The sequence below is a fragment of the Nilaparvata lugens genome, chromosome 3 (assembly GCF_014356525.2).
Source record: "Nilaparvata lugens isolate BPH chromosome 3, ASM1435652v1, whole genome shotgun sequence".
NCBI lineage: Eukaryota > Metazoa > Arthropoda > Insecta > Hemiptera > Delphacidae > Nilaparvata > Nilaparvata lugens.
The window spans coordinates 19,310,885-19,330,210 of record NC_052506.1 but is presented as its reverse complement, the minus strand read 5'-3'; the positions used below and the strand labels follow the sequence as shown (position 1 = coordinate 19,330,210).

The 19,326-nt window shown below is 33.6% G+C and overlaps 1 protein-coding gene across 5 annotated transcripts; it reads right to left on the bottom strand.

Annotated features, from left to right (window-relative positions):
* Positions 1–4,611: 4,611 nt before the first annotated feature.
* On the bottom strand, positions 4,612–18,814 carry LOC111047636. Of its 5 annotated transcripts, none has more exons than XR_005570696.1 (4): positions 18,586–18,814; positions 10,465–10,625; positions 7,433–7,637; positions 4,612–5,862 (listed from the first exon to the last, which is right to left on the bottom strand). XR_005570696.1 is itself a non-coding variant. In XM_039423214.1 (2 exons), exons 1-2 carry the CDS (start codon positions 18,593–18,595, stop codon positions 5,567–5,569), a joined length of 306 nt encoding a protein of 101 aa, XP_039279148.1. In that variant the 5' UTR covers positions 18,596–18,814; the 3' UTR covers positions 4,612–5,566. The 5 variants fall into 5 exon arrangements, 1 of the variants encoding a protein (XP_039279148.1); XR_005570695.1 differs by having other exon boundaries at positions 7,500–7,637; XR_005570698.1 differs by lacking the exon at positions 7,433–7,637.
* Between the last annotated feature and the right edge of the window lie 512 nt (positions 18,815–19,326).

The following is a 19,326-nucleotide window of genomic DNA, read 5'->3' as shown; positions in this document are numbered from 1 at the left end:
AAATCGACCAATTCAGAGGTCGCTGCAGCTTTTTTATGTACATGCCTAACAAGCCTGTAGAATATGGGCTGGAAATGTATTCTATGTGTGATGCCAAAACTTTCTGTTTTTTATTTTGTAACATAGTATGGTAAACAAGTTGCAAGGCCTTTTGGCACATCAAACAAAACAATTGATGTTGTAAAGCGTTCAGTAGATCCAAAGGGCATCAATAGAAACTGACAACAGGCAATTTCTATACATATTAGAGCTAGCAATGTACCTTGAAAAAATAATAGATTCAATAGAGATTCAAAGGTATGCAGAAAGTCATGAAGAACGGCTCCACCAACACACGAACGTCGAAGCAATCCAGCTGCTAGACAACGGAAGGTTGGTGCGGAGACTGAAAAGAAGGAAACCATTTGAATTGGTGTGCAGTGAAAGTGGTGTCTAGTGAAAAAGCAGATCAGTGATTGAGTGAAATCTAGCTTCAGTAGTACAGTTAATAGATGTACATAATAATTATTAGTAGGTAGCAGTAAGAAATTCTAAAGAGTTTCACTGTAGTCCATATTATATACAATTAGTAAATTAGGTTTGATAAAATTTGCTCATTAGTCTCAAGACTAGATAGCAATAGTAATGTGATAAAAAAAAAAAAAAAAACTTTGCTGAGTACAGTGAAAAAATGAGCCTGAGATACCACCTAAGTTTCTTCCTAATAAAAAAGAGGAAAAGGATCATTTTTATTTGCATTCCAAGACAACTGCTATCATCTCATATTTCATGAAAAAAACACAAAACTGTTAGTCTTCAAGTTGACTATGCATGATAAAGGAGAAATCGACAAAGATACAGGGAATCTATCATACTAGATTACAAAAACACAAAAGGTGGAGTAGATCAAAAGTGTGCTAATTATAATTCAACCAGAAAACCCAGCAAGAGATGGCCATCAGCTTTATTCTTTAGATTTCTTAACATGGCTGCTGTAAATTCTTTTGTAACCTCTGTAGCTGAAAATATCAACAATAAGAATGCCAAGAAAAAAGGATGGATTTTCTACGACTAGCAATAAATCTCTTGGCCGACCATCTGGAGAACAGAGCTAATCTAGAAAACTTGCCATTGGATATACAAGCATACATAGCACAAAAGTGACTCGCCAAACCCAATAAGGTGGTATTGAACCTCCTGCTCAAGCAAAATATTGAAAAAACAAGGATATTGTCAAATTTCACTCATTTTTTTTTTGAAATTTGACAATATCCTTATTTTCTTATTATGGAGAGATTTCACAACATCACCATCAATTCTACTAATTTTACCAAATATTGACCTTGTCATGAATGTGGGACACACAAAAAACCGCAGTTCATTGCTCACCTTCTACTCGCTTTTTGTGGAAGAACCATGCCGCAAAAAAAGTTGAATGTAGAAGATGCACTCCTGAATTTTCTGATGAGGACTGAACATCAAGTCTACTTGACAATTGCAAACAATTTACTGAAATGAGTACAAAATTGAAATGGAAATGGAATGGAATGTGTGTTTATTTTATACAATCTTGCATTGACAGCGTTAGAGTGAACATCTTAGTGCTAACCTCTGTAGTTTTTTTAGTTTTAGTTATAACTACTCGTATTTTTCAGTATTGAGGAATCAGCGATCTACAGAGTGATTCTTAATTATGGTGAAATAATTTAATACGTGATAGTAGAGGTAAAAATAAGAAAAAAGTACTTATAAACATATATCCATAAACGCTTCATTAGCGAGCTATACAGAGTGAAAGATTTCGCCCGGAATTCAGCTCCTCTGGTGAAATACACCGATGCTGAATTGTTTGGGGACTAGTTTTTGAATAAAACTAGTCTGGAAGCTGTAGTGTGAGTAGATTTTGAGAAAAAAGTTGAAATATGCAAAAGATCTAAGTAGAAAAACACATTCCTGAGATGGTTGACAAAATGAACAAGTATGGAAAAGTTACCAAAAAACTATTGACTATATTGGAATATAATCAGTCATTGACCCTCTCTGACCAACTTTCCTCATACAACACACCCCTTCGAAGAAGTGTCAAGTGGTACCGGAAAGTTGCCTTTGAGCTCCTCTTCAACACTTGTGTTATCAATGCAAGTATAGCACATAAACATGCAACTGGAAAAACAATGGACATATCATCATTCAGAGAGAAAATCATATTTGGCCTTATCGATAAAACTGATCAAAAAAATGCTGAGAAAACAAATCCCCATAGTTTGGAAAGCATAGAACAACGTGGTCGCTGTTCAATGTGTTATGAGACTCTTACAAAAACTTTTGGACGGAACCAAGCTGCTAAAAACAGCAAACGAGTAAAGACACATTGTCCTGGATGTGCTAACCAGAAATATATGTGCAGCAATTGCTTTTTCAGAGTACACAGTGTTACAAAAAAGTGATACATCTTGAAATGAAATGGAACAATCATTATTTTATTCAGTATATTTTTGTATTCTAATATTTTATGTACTTGCATTATGTTATAACCTCCAATTAGACAATTTTTAAAGATTTTTATACATTTATAGTTGTAATTAAAATTTATTCAAAATACTGATTTCTCTAATGATTATGTATATACAGTCACCACTTTCCAAAATTAGCTGTGTCCATAAGTGGTGCACATGGGCTTGTGGAAAGTATTTATCAAAATTTTTGAACGCCGGGCCCATATGTACAAAATATGGACACATGCTGAAATTTGTGAATAAATATAAATTTTTATACAATTACCATGAATTATCATAAAAAAGTATCAAATTGAACATAAAAAAACAATAAAATTAGTCTGGGCCGGTAAGAAGCTCTCAATAAACAGGCCTGGTAGGGAGGTGAATTACTAGCTCAGCGCTCTGGTAGCCAAAGTGTTAAGTGTTAACTTTTTAAAAATGGCAGGTAATTTTAGACATTATTCATACTCCGTATATTAGCTGACATGCATTTAATGTTCGGGATGGGACACTGTAATAGTACTGATGCAAGACGTTTGCATCAAGAGAGCTTTCGTAACCGAGTATGACCAAGTTCAAGGTTTTTTGCCACTATTCATCAAATTCTGTCTGAAACAGATTTTTTGATGTCCAAAGAGCACATTTATGCAGACAGACCCCGATCTACTAGGACTGTTGAGTTAGAAGAACAAGTTCTTAATGAAATTTATGAACATCCAGAGAAGAGCACGAGAGAATTGTCAGTGCAGTTTAATGTCAATCAATCTATTATTTGGAGGATACTAAAAGAGCAACAATTACATCCATACCACCTCCAGAAAGTTCATACTCTATTGCCACGAGACTGTATTCCCCGTGCTGGTATTTGCCGATGGTTTTTAGAAAAACTTGTTAACTCAAACTTTTTAACAACAATTTTATTTACTGACGAGGAACACTTTACAAGAACAGCTATCGTTAACGTCCACAACCAACATATTTGGGCAGATGAGAATCCTCATGCCATCAATCCTAATCATCCATAACATCAGTTTTCAGTAAACATTTGGGCAGGAATCATAGGAGATCATCTACTTTTCTGTTCGAGCTTCCTCCCAGGCTTAATGGCATAATCTACTTGAACTTTTTGAGAGATGAGCTATTTATCTTACTTGAAGATGTACCTCTTCAGTTGAGCCAAAACATTTGGTTTATGCTTGATGGAGCTCCAGCACACTTCAGTGTTGCTGTTCGTGAACACCTGAATCACAGCTTTCCAAATCAATGGATAGGCCGAGGTGGGCCAGTACCATGGCCAGCTTGGTCACCAGACTTAAATCCTTTGGATTTTTATCTTTAGGGACACTTGAAAACCTTAGTATACAATACTCCGATTGATACCATTGAACAACTCCGATTAGGGATTTTGAACGGAATAGAAATGATAAAGCAGACTCCTGGAATATTTGAACGGGTCCGACAATCGATGAGAAGACGTCTGAACATATGCATTAAGAACAACGGAGGTTACTTTGAACATCATCTTTAGTCTTTTGGTGTAAGTTTAATGTCATTTAGATTATGTTACTTTCATATAAAAATAAAACTTTTCATAAAAAACCGAATATTTTATCTGCAATCAGCTACAACCTATGAGTTATTAGTTCTCTCCACATAAAACAGCAAATTTTTGTGGTATAATGTACTACATAAGAATACATTTTATTTAAATTTTATTCAAATTTAGTTCTCCTACCACCATCACCGTGTCACGGGCTTAGCTCGGTCATACGTCAGCGCGGGCTCGGTGCGGTTATGTGTGTCCCGACCATTAACAGGACTTGAAGCTGTTAAGCAACTGATAAGCATGAAAATTAAAAAAAGAAAGATATTCCTCACTGTTGATAAAGAAATCCCTCTCATCAATTCGACCACGTATTTAACTTTTGTGTTAGCAACGTGAAGTAACGCATTTTGATAATTGCAAAATAAATTTGCTGTTATTCGAATTATGCTCTTCTTAATTTTCACTAAGAGAAATTCCAAGTGTAATGAATGAAGAAAAGAGCTATGAATACATTATACAAATAAACACATCCAAAATGAACAAGTCTAATAATAAATACAACAGGAAGAAAGCTTCCTAGCACAGCCCTCAGTGATTGGATATTTTTAGAGCATTATAAGATATGCTGAGTATTGAATGGATTAGTAAAGAAATTATTATCCTGTTGTAACATGAAGGATCTGTGTATCTTGGTTTTGCATTTTATGAATAATCTCTTTTGATCTTTTTCCAATACAACTTTAGTCAGACGTTTTGCATAACAGTAGTGTGCCGTATTAAATAGGTTCAAAAACACTGATCTAGAACCTAGAATTGTCTAAATAAACATTACATAAAGTACTCAAGTGAGTGCTGAGTTAAAATTACTTTATAGTGATGAAGCCTTGCATTTCACTGTAAATACAAGTATTCTTCCTTTCAGTGAGTTTTCTAAAAATGCTATACTAAAAGAATATTTACTTAAGAATTAAAATTGTTTTTAAGGAAACTTCATAATAAATAAATATAAGTCATGTATAAATGACATAAAAATGACCGAAACATGTTGTGATAAAATATTTTAAAAAAAGGGTACTGAGATTTTTATTTTCTTCATATTTATAATTCATGTATGTACAGTGGAATGCAAGGAACCTTATATAAGTTAACGCTAGTTCATTACTTCATGTTCTGCTAGTACAACAAAATAGATCTTAGTCCAATAAAAAATCAGTAAGTGTAAGTATTTGTTCGTGGAAAACTTTGGAGACTAAAACTAGTATCTCATTATTATTTACTAAAATATTTTCTAGAATTAGTACCTAATTATGACTGGAATTGGAACCTTATTATTATTTACTGCAGCAATTTCTATCCATTTATTAATCCAATCATCTGGATTGTTTTGGTCACATTATTATCAACTTAATGGTGTTTCTATCATTCAGTGAACTTAAGTAATTCGAATTAGGTTCATACAGTTTATATCACTTTATTTTCGAATTGAGAATCTCCAATTTTCCAATTGAGAATAGATACTGGTCATAGGTCAACTTATGATGATTCATTGAACTAAGGCCTGTTTTACATTTAACTTATCTGATTCTATTCCACTATGATTCGATGAATTGTGAAAATATACTGAGTACCATTGATAATGTAGATGTCTTGATTGGCTGGTGATCCATCTTCTCAATCCATGAGCGTTCAGCTTCCGAAGTGTTGATTTGTCCGCAACTATGTAGTTGATTGGAATCGAAGTCTTGAAGCTCCAGCGCCCACTTGGTGTCAAGTAGTGCACACACAAGATGAATGTGGTGTATGATTGTATACATAATGCAGATGCTGACTTGCCGAAATCTGTAGGAAAAACATTGTAATTAATAATTCGAAAAACAACTTACACAAAAATTATTTCTAAATAAATGTGAAAATCATCTTGAATGTGATGATCTGATCAAATTAGTAGAGCTAGAACAAGACTAATTGCTTATTAGACCGGGTGTGCACGTTGTATTAGAAAATAGCCTCGCGGTCACTTTTTATATTATACAACTGTGGAATAATATGCCTTAATATTATATTCTATAGTAACGATGGGACTAGTAAAATGAGATAATAGAAAATAGGTCATAGTCGAAGGCAAACGACTTGAAAACAAGATAATTACAGAAATTTAGTACTAAATAAATGATACATTTAGACTCAACTCACACTACCTTGACTCAAATTGTATGACTCGAGTCTCTTGACCTGACAACTATCTTGCTCATTGTCACTTCTTCAGTTCTATGCTACTCCATTTCTAACCTCACTATTAAAAATACGAGGCCCTGTTCTTCACTACTGTGCATGCTCATTCCCATAATCTGATTTTTAGATTTACGTAATATTATGATAACAGTGAAATATAAAATAGATTTGTTGAGGCCACATAATATGATGTAAATTTTATGAATTACTACAAATACACCTTTCTTCACTATTGTTTACTGTAGGCTAACCTAAAATCATTTATATTTGAGAAAAAATAGCCTAGAATTCTCCTTACTGAAACTGTTGGTAGATGACTTTCAGCAACAAAAAGTTTTAGTGGATGTGGAATTAGCTCTAAATCACTGTTGGTCGTTTCCAATCTCAACTAACACGAGAAGTGTACATGTATTATTGAACTGTAAATGAATGCAAATAAAAAATTCGTTCAAGTTAATATTGTTTTGTATCTACATACATTGGCGGAGCTTACAGTATATCAATGTCCATTCTTTGGAGAGAATATTCAAAATATCCTTCCCATTGACACTCTACCGTTGCGGACTAGAATGAACTGGTCTGAGTGTCGCCATTTGAAAACACATGCTGCTTCGCGGAGGAACTGGAGTTGCTGTCTCTTCTCGACTTGAGTCAAGTAAGTGTGAGTTGTACGTTACCGTTCACGTTTTCTCCAAGTGCATATTTGATAAGTAATAACATTTCAAACCCCTACAAAAATATTTTCAATATTCCAAAGTTTTTTCTATTATATTGAGAAGCGGTTTGATTCGATCGCGCTGATCAGCTATCGCTTAGATAAGTTAAGAATCATGCGCCTCCTACTCCCGTTGGAAGGGTGACCGCTTAAGCCAACTCAAGAGTTTCTTGATACCCATGAAGTAACATGTTAGAATTACAGTACCGATTCTTTCGTGACTACATCATGACAAAAACTTGCAAATGGTAACAATGTATTCGTATAACGGATTTGTAATAGGTACCATAGACACCAGACTAGAATAATATGTATAACTTATGAGTTGACAGTTCACTTCTGGAGAGAAAATTTACTACGTGAAGCTGAACATTGACTTTTACTGTTGATTATTTATTAGACTGAATTAAGAAAAATACATTTTTAGCTATCGCCTATCTCTACTATTGATAGGACAACTACCATTGATAGGAAAGACTGCTTGCTTGATTGATTGGCGATCAATTTCTTTCAGTCTAAGAGCGTTCACCTTCTGAAGTGTTGATATTTTCCACAACTCGTTAGAAACGGAGTCTTGGAACCCCGTCCGGCCTCCAGCTTTGTGTCAACTAGTGCATACCCAGGATGAAAGCGGCGTGTTTATAATATGATCCTGACTAGCCAAATTCTGTGGGGAAAAAGGTAATATTTGAGAAATTGTGACAGTTAATTGACACACAAGAGATATTTAATGACCTGTGATATAAATGTGTAATGTAATTCATGTAAATAGTGTCATTGAAATAAAACTTGATTTGATTAGGCCTAATAGCAAAATTTGGATTCAGTGCATAGATAGATAAGTACAACTCATTGAAATTAACTGGTCAAATTGCATTAAATTGCTGCCTTTATCTTAATACCAAGAGGGCGGAGTTAGTAAAGCTAGAACAAGAATTACCTTAAATCCGCATATCTTTTGAGAAAAATTATCTAGTTTTCCAGACGACTACTAATTCCCAGAACACAGTGAGATACTAGAGAGTAGAAAGTCTCATATCTCAAATGAAAAAGCTACTAATAACAGCCTACCATGGTCTCTTATTGTCGCATATAAGGTATGCCATCATAGTGTGGGGGAACTCGTCAAAACAAAATATGGATAGAGTATTCAAGATGCAAAAGAGAGCAGTTAAGTGTATAGGAGAAGCGAATATGCTAGATTCTTGCAGACGACTGTTCGGGTCACTGGGTCTACTAACAGTGCCTAGCTTGTTCATCTATTTAGAGTTATTTTATTCGTAAGAGCAAGTGATTTGAGCCAAAATCTTGACGTTTATGATTACAACACGCGAAACCGATCTGACTATCACTTGGTGAGGCATAATAGTAGACTATTCGAGAAAAAACCTAGCTATACTGGTAGATTATTAACAAGTTGCCGCTCATGCTGAAAAGAATTGAAAATACCCAGACATTTAAAAACCAATTGAAAAAGTATTTAATTGATGCAGCTTTTTATAGCTTACAAGAGTTCCTTTCAGATTGAGCTAACTTCAAATAATTAAAATATGACGAGTAATTAGAATAGGGCAGTATTATCGACTTATATGTTCACTTGACTATTCCGTATGGATTGGTGATTTATACACTTTGACTGTTCTGTACTGTATGGAATTGAGTATTCTTAAGAATGACTTGTCTTATACTCCCTCCTGGAGACTCCAAGACGAAATCTTAAAAAAAATCTGAAATACTAGTTTTCCAGACTATGACTCATGAGAAAGAACCTGAATTCTTCACTCGTTGCTCTGCTTTAATAGCACCATAAGTTCAATTCCCAATATAAATGCAGTTCAGAGATAAGCGATCTGAAGAGTTATAAGTTGGTTTCATTTTTCAAATAAGATCAAATTCTAAAAAAAGTGTAAATTCTAAATAGCTGTCATAGGCCTACTTTTTGGTGAAAAACACACCTTCATAAATCATATATTTCAATTGGATTTAATCTATACTCTCTTCATTGCGTCAGTTTGTGTCATTTAATCAATATTTATTGTAGCATAATCTCAAATCTACATCATCAATATATTTTGTCAGTGGAGAAATTTATTGAATTTTATAACTTAGCTAGTAACACATATTGGTGAAATGAAATTTACTTTATGGAAGTAGAACTATTCCAAAAATGACACAATACACAGATAAGAATTCAAGTTTAACAAAATTACAAATCCTGACACAAACAAGCCAAATGTATGAATAGAATTTGTATGTGTCAGGATGTAGAGACCTTGAGGGCCATTGTCCCAAAGAGCAAGTAGAAGAGGGAGCTCTTTGTAAAAGAACAAGTGAAAGTGGGGCCAACTTTCTCACTCAAACATAATATCATTCATACCCTCTTATCAAAAATAAGAATAGAACAGAAAAATCAGTCTCAACTGCCGAGTAAACTGCACGAGTTCCTTACACAGAACACAAAAATTAAGTGATCATTCATATGTAGGAAAAGGACAGGAGTCACAACTATCACAGGCCAACCCAACATTCCTTTGTTGAAATAATGTTTTTTAACTTATTAGACTGTGTAAAATAAGTTGAGACTTGGCTATTGGCTATCCATCTGAAGATATTCCAAGGTTGCCAGATCGTGTAAAAGTGCAACTTTCTCGAATTTCCAATTTAAAGTCAGAATTGGATATATAATATCATCCCCGATAATATATACCAGTAGTGCTAAAACAGTTCCAGGGTTGAAGGATTAAAAGGGAATTTTACTTTTTTATTGAAATTAAAAACATAGATTTGTTTTTCTTTTGAATACGGCTACTCTTAGAATCATTAGAATGATTCTAAGAGCTTCTCTAAGAATCTCTTAGAGAAGGAATCATTAAATTCTCAAGGAATCATTAAATTCCTTGAATACCAAAATACAATCTTGCGACTATTTTTAACAATTGGAAAAATAATTTCATTTATTTATGAGAAACTTTATTCACGATTTCACCAACGACTTATCTTTTGAAACAAAAAAATTCAAGCATTTCAAAAATTTCATGTCTTTTGCTCAAAAAGTCTTGACATTTAAGAACCTAATCATTAATTTAAAAATAACTATAGGTCAAATGATCCAGTTACCAATAGAAAGGAAACATTCTCCCCGTTAATTTGGTATAAAATTCTTATGCATTCCCATGATTCTGAAAGAAGTAGTGCAGTATTCTACAGAAAAACAAATTTTCACAATTTCAACAAAAAAGTTAAATTTTTTATCCTTCAACCCTGGAACTTTCTTAGCACTACTGGCTTATCGGGGATGATCATTCTACACCTCATTCTGACATTAAATTGAACATTTGAGAGTCGCAATTTTACACGATTTGGCAACATTTTAATTTCTTAGGATGGAGATCCAAGTCACAACTTATTTCACACAGACTATAGATGTATTGATGAGAATTGTAGAATATGAGAATGATAAATAGGTACCTTTGGTTATAATACCATATACTTACAAAATAGCAGCTATGGTGGATAGATGTGATGTAAAAATATTGATCTTACTGGCAGACTTTTCATGTTCAAGTTCTGTTATGAGTGGATCAGTTTCTGATCAATAAATTGAACAATGAATTGAACTTAGTTCAATTATCATTTATTCATGTCTTCACAAAACCTGAAAAATATTAATCAGCACATTTGTACCTAATAAATCCAAAATCAAATTTAAAACTACTGATAAAAATATTAATGTACAAAATGTAAACCAAGATAGCATTACTATAAGGGCCATAATAAACAGGGTGTTTTAGAAGTAGTATCAAACATTTTAAGGTATTGCTCCTGGATGATAGGAGACTACTAATGTCGTGTTTGAGTGTCCAAAACTCAGCGGTTATCCTTATAGCTGCCATTTTTATTTTTTCACTTGGGAATTTTTACCTCAAGAACGAAAGGTTGTATTGATCTGAAATTTGGCATGAATATATTTATGCTATAAAGACTCAACTTTAAAAAATAAAATAGAATATTTTCGATATAAATTTTCAAAATGGCGGCCATTTTGAATTTTTGATGGCAAATTTCACGAAAACCATTCACTTGACAGAAAATTTACAAGAGACAAAAAAGTAAGAAAATTCTGTCAAGATTTTAATGATACCTTATTTATTAAGATTCGTCAAGGAATAACAGAGAAATTAATTCTTTTCGTACTAATAATAATATTTTACTAACTCAAGAGCTTTTACAAACATAGAGTTTCGTCATACAGTAATTTATAGTTGATACAATATAAATATAAGTTCCATTTCAATAGTCCATTCAATATAAAAATCACAGCTTATCCGTTTCACTGCTGAGTCAGTCCAGATCATAATTAAATTAAATATAACAGAAAAAAACAACAACATATCTAATAATGATCAAAACAATACCAAATAATAACATTTACATCACAGTCAAGTCAAACGGAGATTAAACAAGAATCAATCACAGTCAGGTAGGTCAAATCACAGAAACACAGCATAAAACATAAATAATCTATACATCAATATCACAGCCTCCAGATAAAAATTCATTTATTGAATAAAATGGGTTTCTTTCAAACCACTGATGCAGTTTGATCTTGAACACATTTAATGGAGCATCTCGCAAATCAAGAGGTAGTTTGTTGAACAATTTTATACCACAAGAAAGCCAGTGGTCCTGAGTCTTTCTAAGTCTGCATCTAGGAACATTAATATCATGATGGGTTCTAACATTGAACCTGTGAAGTGAACCTCTTTCATTATGTTGTAACAGACTTCTCTTGACATTTATTAAAGCTGATAAAATATAGAAACTATGCACAGTTAACAGTTTCAACTCAACAAATAAAGGACGACAAGTTTCCCTGGGAGGCTTACCTAGCATAGCTCTTATGGCTCGCTTTTGGCACAAGAGTATGTCATTTACTGAGGGAGCATGTCCCCATAATTTTAAACCATATTTTATATGACATTGGAACAAGGCCAAGTAAACAGTTCTCAGTTTATCCAATGAAATCGTATTTCTTAATCTTCTTAGAGCATAAATCACTCTAGACAGCTTAGTACAGACATTACTCACATGCACCTGCCAATCCAATTTGGAGTCCAAATAAATGCCAAGAAGCTTCACTGCAGATGCATCATTTCTAATACCACCTCTAAGACCACAGACAATCCTTTGAGTTTTTTCAGCATTCATCAGCAGCCCATTTGCAGCAAACCAATCAGCCGCCATACTGAAAGCTTCAGCCTCAATCTGCTGCAGCATGTGAAGATCTTCATGGCTTGAGACAAGAGTTGTGTCATCTGCGTAGAGTACGGTTCGACAAGGAACATTTGCAGACAGGTCATTTATCATGCACAGGAACAGAAATGGTCCTAAGACAGATCCTTGGGGTACACCAAACTCAACCGCTTTGGTGCTGGATGTTTTGTTGTTGCAGCTTACATACTGTTGTCTCCCTCTAAGATAAGATTCCAGCAGCTTCAGCGATTCATCCTTAATTCCATATCTCTTGAGTTTGGCTAGCAAGACACAATGTGATACACAGTCAAACGCCTTTGTAATATCACACAGTGTTAACTGGATGTATTCCTTATTCTCAAAAGATGACAATATACATTTCACAATATCTTCAATAGCCATAGCTGTTGATCTTCCTCTTCGAAATCCATATTGACTATGATACAACAAGTTATTAGACTCAAAATAGACAGTCAGCTGAATAAACAAAATGTACTCGAAAAGTTTTGAAAATATAGGAACTATACTGATAGGTCTAAAGTTCTCAACTGAGAATTTATCACCTTTTTGTGTACTGGAATTATTTTTGGTATTTTCAGACAATCTGGGTATTGACCTTCATTTATACATTGGTTAAATAATGTTGTAAGTGGTTCAACAATAGAATGAATGACTTTTTTGAGAAAAAAATTGGAGACACCATAAACATGGAACATCATTAGGATGAAATGCATTTCCAGCTATTGCTGCCACTGAGTCTATAAAAAAGTTATTCAGCTCATTTGGGTCAATATCTACTTTATTACTCTTGTTTGTTCTTGTTTCCTGTTTGACACGTTGTCTTACTGTTCTACATTTATTAGAGGAATTAGCATTAAGTCGCCCAAATGAAGATTTTTTAGCCTCAATAATTTTAGACTTATAAATCTTATTAAGGGATACATATTATGCTTGCTTTGCATGTAGAGAACCAGTTACTCTATAAAGATCGTAATGAAGCAGGACACGTTCCTTTATTGACCTTAGTTCCTCAGTAAACCACTTAATTCTTTTACTTGAAGTTCTCTGTCTACTTTGTAGAGGAAAACACAATTCAATTTTATTCTTAATGTTGTGAGTGAAGAGATGAAATGCTACAGATGACCCAGAACCAGCTACAATAGATGTCAAATCAGTTATAAAAATCTCTCTGTAGAAATAATTGTAGTTATTTTGACTATATTGTCTCACAGCAGCAGCACTTTGATCCTCACATACTTTATCCTTTTTAAGCACTATAATTTCCATTACAAGTGATTGATGATCAGCAATGCAGAGATCCTTTACATCAACACTGTAGAATGACTGGTTGTAACCCGTAAAAATATAATCAAGACAGGATGTTCCTCTGGTAGGAGAAAGTGAAGATGGATATAAATTGTAAGACCTCAGCAGTGTTAAAAAATATTGTGATTTTGAATCATTCATTCTTAGGTCAACATTGAGATCAGTGGAAATGAAAATTTGAACATTATATCCACTTAGATAGTGAAGGATTTTTTCAATACTATCAAGAAAGATATTAAAACCTCCACTGGGTGACCTGTACACCGACACTAGAATAAAGTTCAAGTCACACATCAAAACAGAACATGCTTCACAGTGTTTTTCAGAGCAGTATTGTTCAATCTGAAGCTCTTTGAACTTGAGTTCATTCTTTATTGTTATACAGGAGCCTCCATTTTTAAAAGCAGAAAGGCTGAAAAAATAACCAACTATATAACCTTCAGGTGCATGCATGGCTATTTCATCAGCATGTAACCAATGCTCACACATACAGATAAAGTCAGGGTTTTCAGTTTGACACACAACTTCAACTTCAGTATTCTTATTCCGCAAACACTGCATGTTCATAAGAATCAATTTGATCACATCAAAGTTGTTGTCTAATGTAATAGTATCATTGGATACAGAAGACTCTAAGTCAGAGATTTCTGTTCCAGAGTAGGTCTTAAAAAATTATTAGTTACACCAGATTTTGTCCTCGCAGCTCTAAACTTACCCACAATACATCCCTGGGGCCATAGATTAGGATGCATTTCATTTGCTATTTGCTATTTCAATAGGTACTCCCACTTTGAATGAACTGTATGTGTTGTATTCACTAAATGTCATAAGCTGTGATTCACGCAGTCAAATGCCTTGGCTCAGGTCACAAAAGACAGCCTGAGCAAAGCACCTGTTTTCAAAAGACTCAATTACAAATTTTATTAGTGCATCAAAGGCGTCAGTAGTGGATCTTCCCTTCACAAAACCAAATTGATGCTCCGACAGTACCCCAAGATTTACCAAGTATTCATACACCTGTATATACATGACAATCTCTAGAACCTTGGAGAAGACAGGTACTATAATTTGGATGGGTCTATAACTGGAAGGTTCATCTTTCTCGTTCAGCCCTTCTAATGAACGAGAACAACTTTGGAGACTTTTAACTTTTAATACATCGGGGGAAACACCCTGTGTAATACACCTGTCTATACAATATTATTGGTCAGTACTGTGTAATACACCTGTCTATACAATGTTATTGGTCAGTACTGGCACTACAGAGTAGCAATATTCTTGAGAAGACAGCTTGATAAACCATAGAAATCTTCACTCTTTGAAACTTTAAGATTATGAACCACCTTAAAATCATCTCTTGACTCACCTCATGAAAAAAGAATAAGCTATTTTGCACTTTATTGACATTATCATTGAGCAATGCACTGGCTGTAATTGATGGCTTGTCTATCTTCAGGTGCACATCATCTACTGATTGAATGAAATAATTATCAAGTTTGTTTGGTTCAGGAGTAGATAAGTTTACAACATTCTTGTTAGAGGATAAAGTTATGATAATTTGCCATACTTTCTTACATTTGTTATAAATATTAGAAGATTCAATGATTGATGCGACAGAATCCCTCTTGGCTTCACCTATTGAATTTCTGTATAGTGCTCTGCATATAAAATAAAGTGTTCTCGAATGTTCGGTATTTTGTTTTTGGAAGTTTTCATGTAAGAGAGTGAGTAGAATCCTAATCTTATTAAGTTCAGGTGTGTACCAGTCAGCCTTACATTTGAAATTCTTTCTATTAATAACTTGGGAAACTTTTTTCTACAGGTCTTTCTAGGGATAGTTAGATTGAAATAATATAAAACTGTATTGAGGAAGGATTCGAATATATCACTTGCATCTGACTTTTCCATGACAGCACACCAATTCAGTAAATTTAGAGACCGATTAAATTCTAGTAATTTATCTTCAGTAACAGGTCTTGAAGTAATAGTGACAAAATCGTTAGAACTAGACTCAACAGAACTACAGGGCACACATATCGTGACACAATCATGATCAAAGTAGGAAAATCCTATAACACTAGGATTTGTCAAATCAGGTTGAACGTTTGAAAAAATATTATCGAGACATGCTTGGTCTCTAGTAGGCAGAGTATTGAAAATACGATGATTAAATTGTCTCAATAGATTTTTCAAATTATTGGAATGACAATTTTCCTGATTGACATCAAAAGCAGAATTAAGATCTCTACCAAGAACAATAGTATGTATGGTCATTATAGCATCGTCTAGACAAAAATAGAAGCAATTCCTCCAATTTGGCTAAAAATACTTCAGGATCTCCACAAAGAGATCTGTACAATGATACTATAATGAGTTTCCTGGCTCTAATAACAGTACAGGTGGCCTCAAACTCACGTTCAATACATAGAAAATTCAGACTCAATTCTTGACTTTGAGAGTAAAGATTCTTACTGACAAATATTGCAACTCAATCATTTTTGTGTAATAATCTACAATAACTACTTGTTGCAATACAAACATCCATTTTACTATATCCGATTTCTTCAGTGAGCAACCAATGTTCACTTATACCTATAGTATCAATATCTTCATTAATTAAAAGTCATATAGAACATTTAATTTATCTCTCAATCCTTGAACATTTAGATAATCAATTCTTTTGCAAGGAATTGTATGTTTTAATGAGTCTAATCGATCATCAATCGATCTGCTCTAGTGACGTTCGGTTGCGGAGCAGAGCGAAAGTCTGTACGCACCTATAAAGACAATGCCGCTATCAATTGTCACAAAATCGCACAAAGACTTTCCTACAAAACGTTTTCCACCCTTTGAGTAATTCAGGCCATGCCTTGTGAAATGGAGTCTTTGCAGGTTATTATTGACTTCTCCATATATCACTCTTGATACTCCACAATAAGACCGTATTCTAGCAAAGATTGATTCGTTAGCAAAATGTATTTCATCATTGTGGCATATCATACCTAAAAGTTATTGCACAAATAATGAAGTTGGTATTTATTCCCGATGTCAATAGCTTATCCATTCCTTCATTCTATTGAGATCACATGGCTCATGGTTGCCAAAGTCATTGGACCCCGCCATTACAATCACGTAATCGAATTTTGTCAAATCCTTTATAAATTGTATCCCATTTGCCATAACTGTTTAAATTTAGCTCCCGGCAAAGTATACACAAAAATATCGTAGTAGTCGGACAAGTGACCTAGGTAATTGTGCATATCTCTACCTTGACTTCACTGAATTTGAAAATGATAATGATGATTCTTTGATAGACCTCCTTGGTTTCTTCCTGACTGCAGATGCATCGGTAGCACTTACATGCATCTGGGCTCTTACATCAAATGTTGCCGTTTGTCCTCTAGCCAATTGTGATATGGATGACCCGATCTCCTCCGCATCCAAGACTGAGAAATGATTTAAAGTCTCTATTGAGCTGTCATTGAAAAATCATTGAGATCGACAGACTGATTTAGGAATGGTGAAATTCATTGGAAGTGCTCTGCTATTTTTCAATGAAGTTAATTCTGTTTCTAAATTAAAAATTTTATCTGCAGTATGCTGCACATCACTCTGTGAAAGATTAATAATTTCATCTCTTGAACTGAGCTCAACCTTTAATTCGTCAGCAGTAGTCTTCAAGGCTTTCAGTTTCATTTTCAACTGATCTATCTCAACATCAACTTGCTCTTCGTTGCACAAAGAATCATTTGAAACATTAGCTCTGATTTCCTTTTCTTGTGCAAGTGAATTTCTAAGAGAATTATTTTCGGCTGCAGCGTTCGTCAGATGAACCTTTAAAACCTCATTAACTTTGATTGCAGGATCATATTTATTCAACAGTGGAATAACTTGTGGGATTATTATCTATCACAACCTCTTTCAAAAATTTGTTGGAAATAAGAGTCCAACACAGCATGCATATTAAGCGCAATCTCTATCACATCACTGTTAATCAAGCCCTCCTTAAGGTATACCAAATGTAGTCTCCTATCATCCAGAAACAATACCCTAAAATGTTCGACACTACTTCTGAAACACTCTGTATATAGCATCTATCTACGTCGCTAAACCACTTTGCATCTATCATAATGAGTTTAAACAAACAGCTGACATTTCTCCGTTTAAGCCGAGTATAACTACATAAGGGCCTTAGTTACTTGTAGGCTAAATCTATTTACCAATCCTTGAAATATTCTGAGTTAAACACAAATTCTTTATTAGACCTAACTCGAGGTAGGTAGATACCGGTAACTTCCTTGGTTTGATTTACTATTATTTAGTTTCCAAAATAAATACAGTTTAGTTAATTATTATTCACATTATTCATTAGTACAAGACATACATGTAAAGCACCCAATATGATTATTTTCAAGTTTAAACTATTCCTATGTTAAATGTAGCCTACAGGAAAGACCTACAACAAATTTTAAAAAGATTAAATAGGTATGTGATAAATAGGCCTATATTGAAAGATAGGCCTAAGTTCAATTTTTCTCTCTTAATAACCGGCACTAATGTATAGCTACTTCTATGAAAATTATGGATGAGAATTTTTAATTTAATCACGGTAACACAACATAAAAACGAGTGTATTACAATGCACTGATTTAGTTATAGTTTCAAGATTTTCCAAACCACATGCAATACTTCCTGATTTTTTAATTCTTGACAAAAGCAGATGACTGATTTTTCTAATACGATAGCAAGGGAAAAATTATAAAATCTTACAAAAAATTTAGTTCATTATTTTTTCAATGAAAATTTGAAAAGATATGAATGAGTTTTTATATTGAAATAATTCTATACAAACAAGCTATTTTTGTAAAATAGGTACATCGTACATGTCCTGACCTTACATTGAGTCATGTAACATAAAAATGCTAAGAAAAATATTTTTAAAAAATTCTTAATTTATGTTAATTTATTAGAATGATAATAAGTTTGTAAAATAGCAATGATTGGGATAAAAAATGTAAAATTAGTGAATAGCCTACCTGAATCCATAACAATGATGTTGAGTTGAAATATTGTTGAATGAGTTGTTAGAGGTTATTTTTCTAATTTGTAATCAGAGAAATTCAATCAGCGTAACTCCAAAGAAATCATCATTCAAATCTCAATTGGAAATAATGAGGATTTGAAAAGTTAGTTAATTGAATAGAATAATAAGTAATTTGTTAACAGAAAGAAAAGAGATTGACCGACTCGAAACTCGAAAAGTAAATCCGAGTAAACGACAAACGTTCAAATACAAATACAGGTACAGCCAACGTAACAAACCAAAAATATCACTACTTTACATGAAATAATTTCTTATCAATCTAATATTGAATGATAACATTTATTTCTGATAAATAGAATGGCAAATTCTCTTATCAGTTTCTGGAGCTTCCCGATTCACCACTCAAATTCTTAGCTGATGAAATACCAATATTAATGAATATAGAAGGCATTAGTGGCGGCAGAGTTCAAATTGGAGGTACTCAAGCATATAACATTTTTTAAAGATTGACAGTATGTAAAAAGCTACTAATTCAATAATTATCTGTCCCTTTTTTCTCCATAACAATCAATTTGTTTCCGTATTATTTGAAACAGATAAAATGTCATTGTTTTGTTATGGGAATTTACTGTGAACATAGCTGTCACTGATCACTCATAATATAGAGTAACAGCGCAACTAATATTTGATCGATGGTTACATAACAACCATTAAAAGTATGTTCGAAATGTAA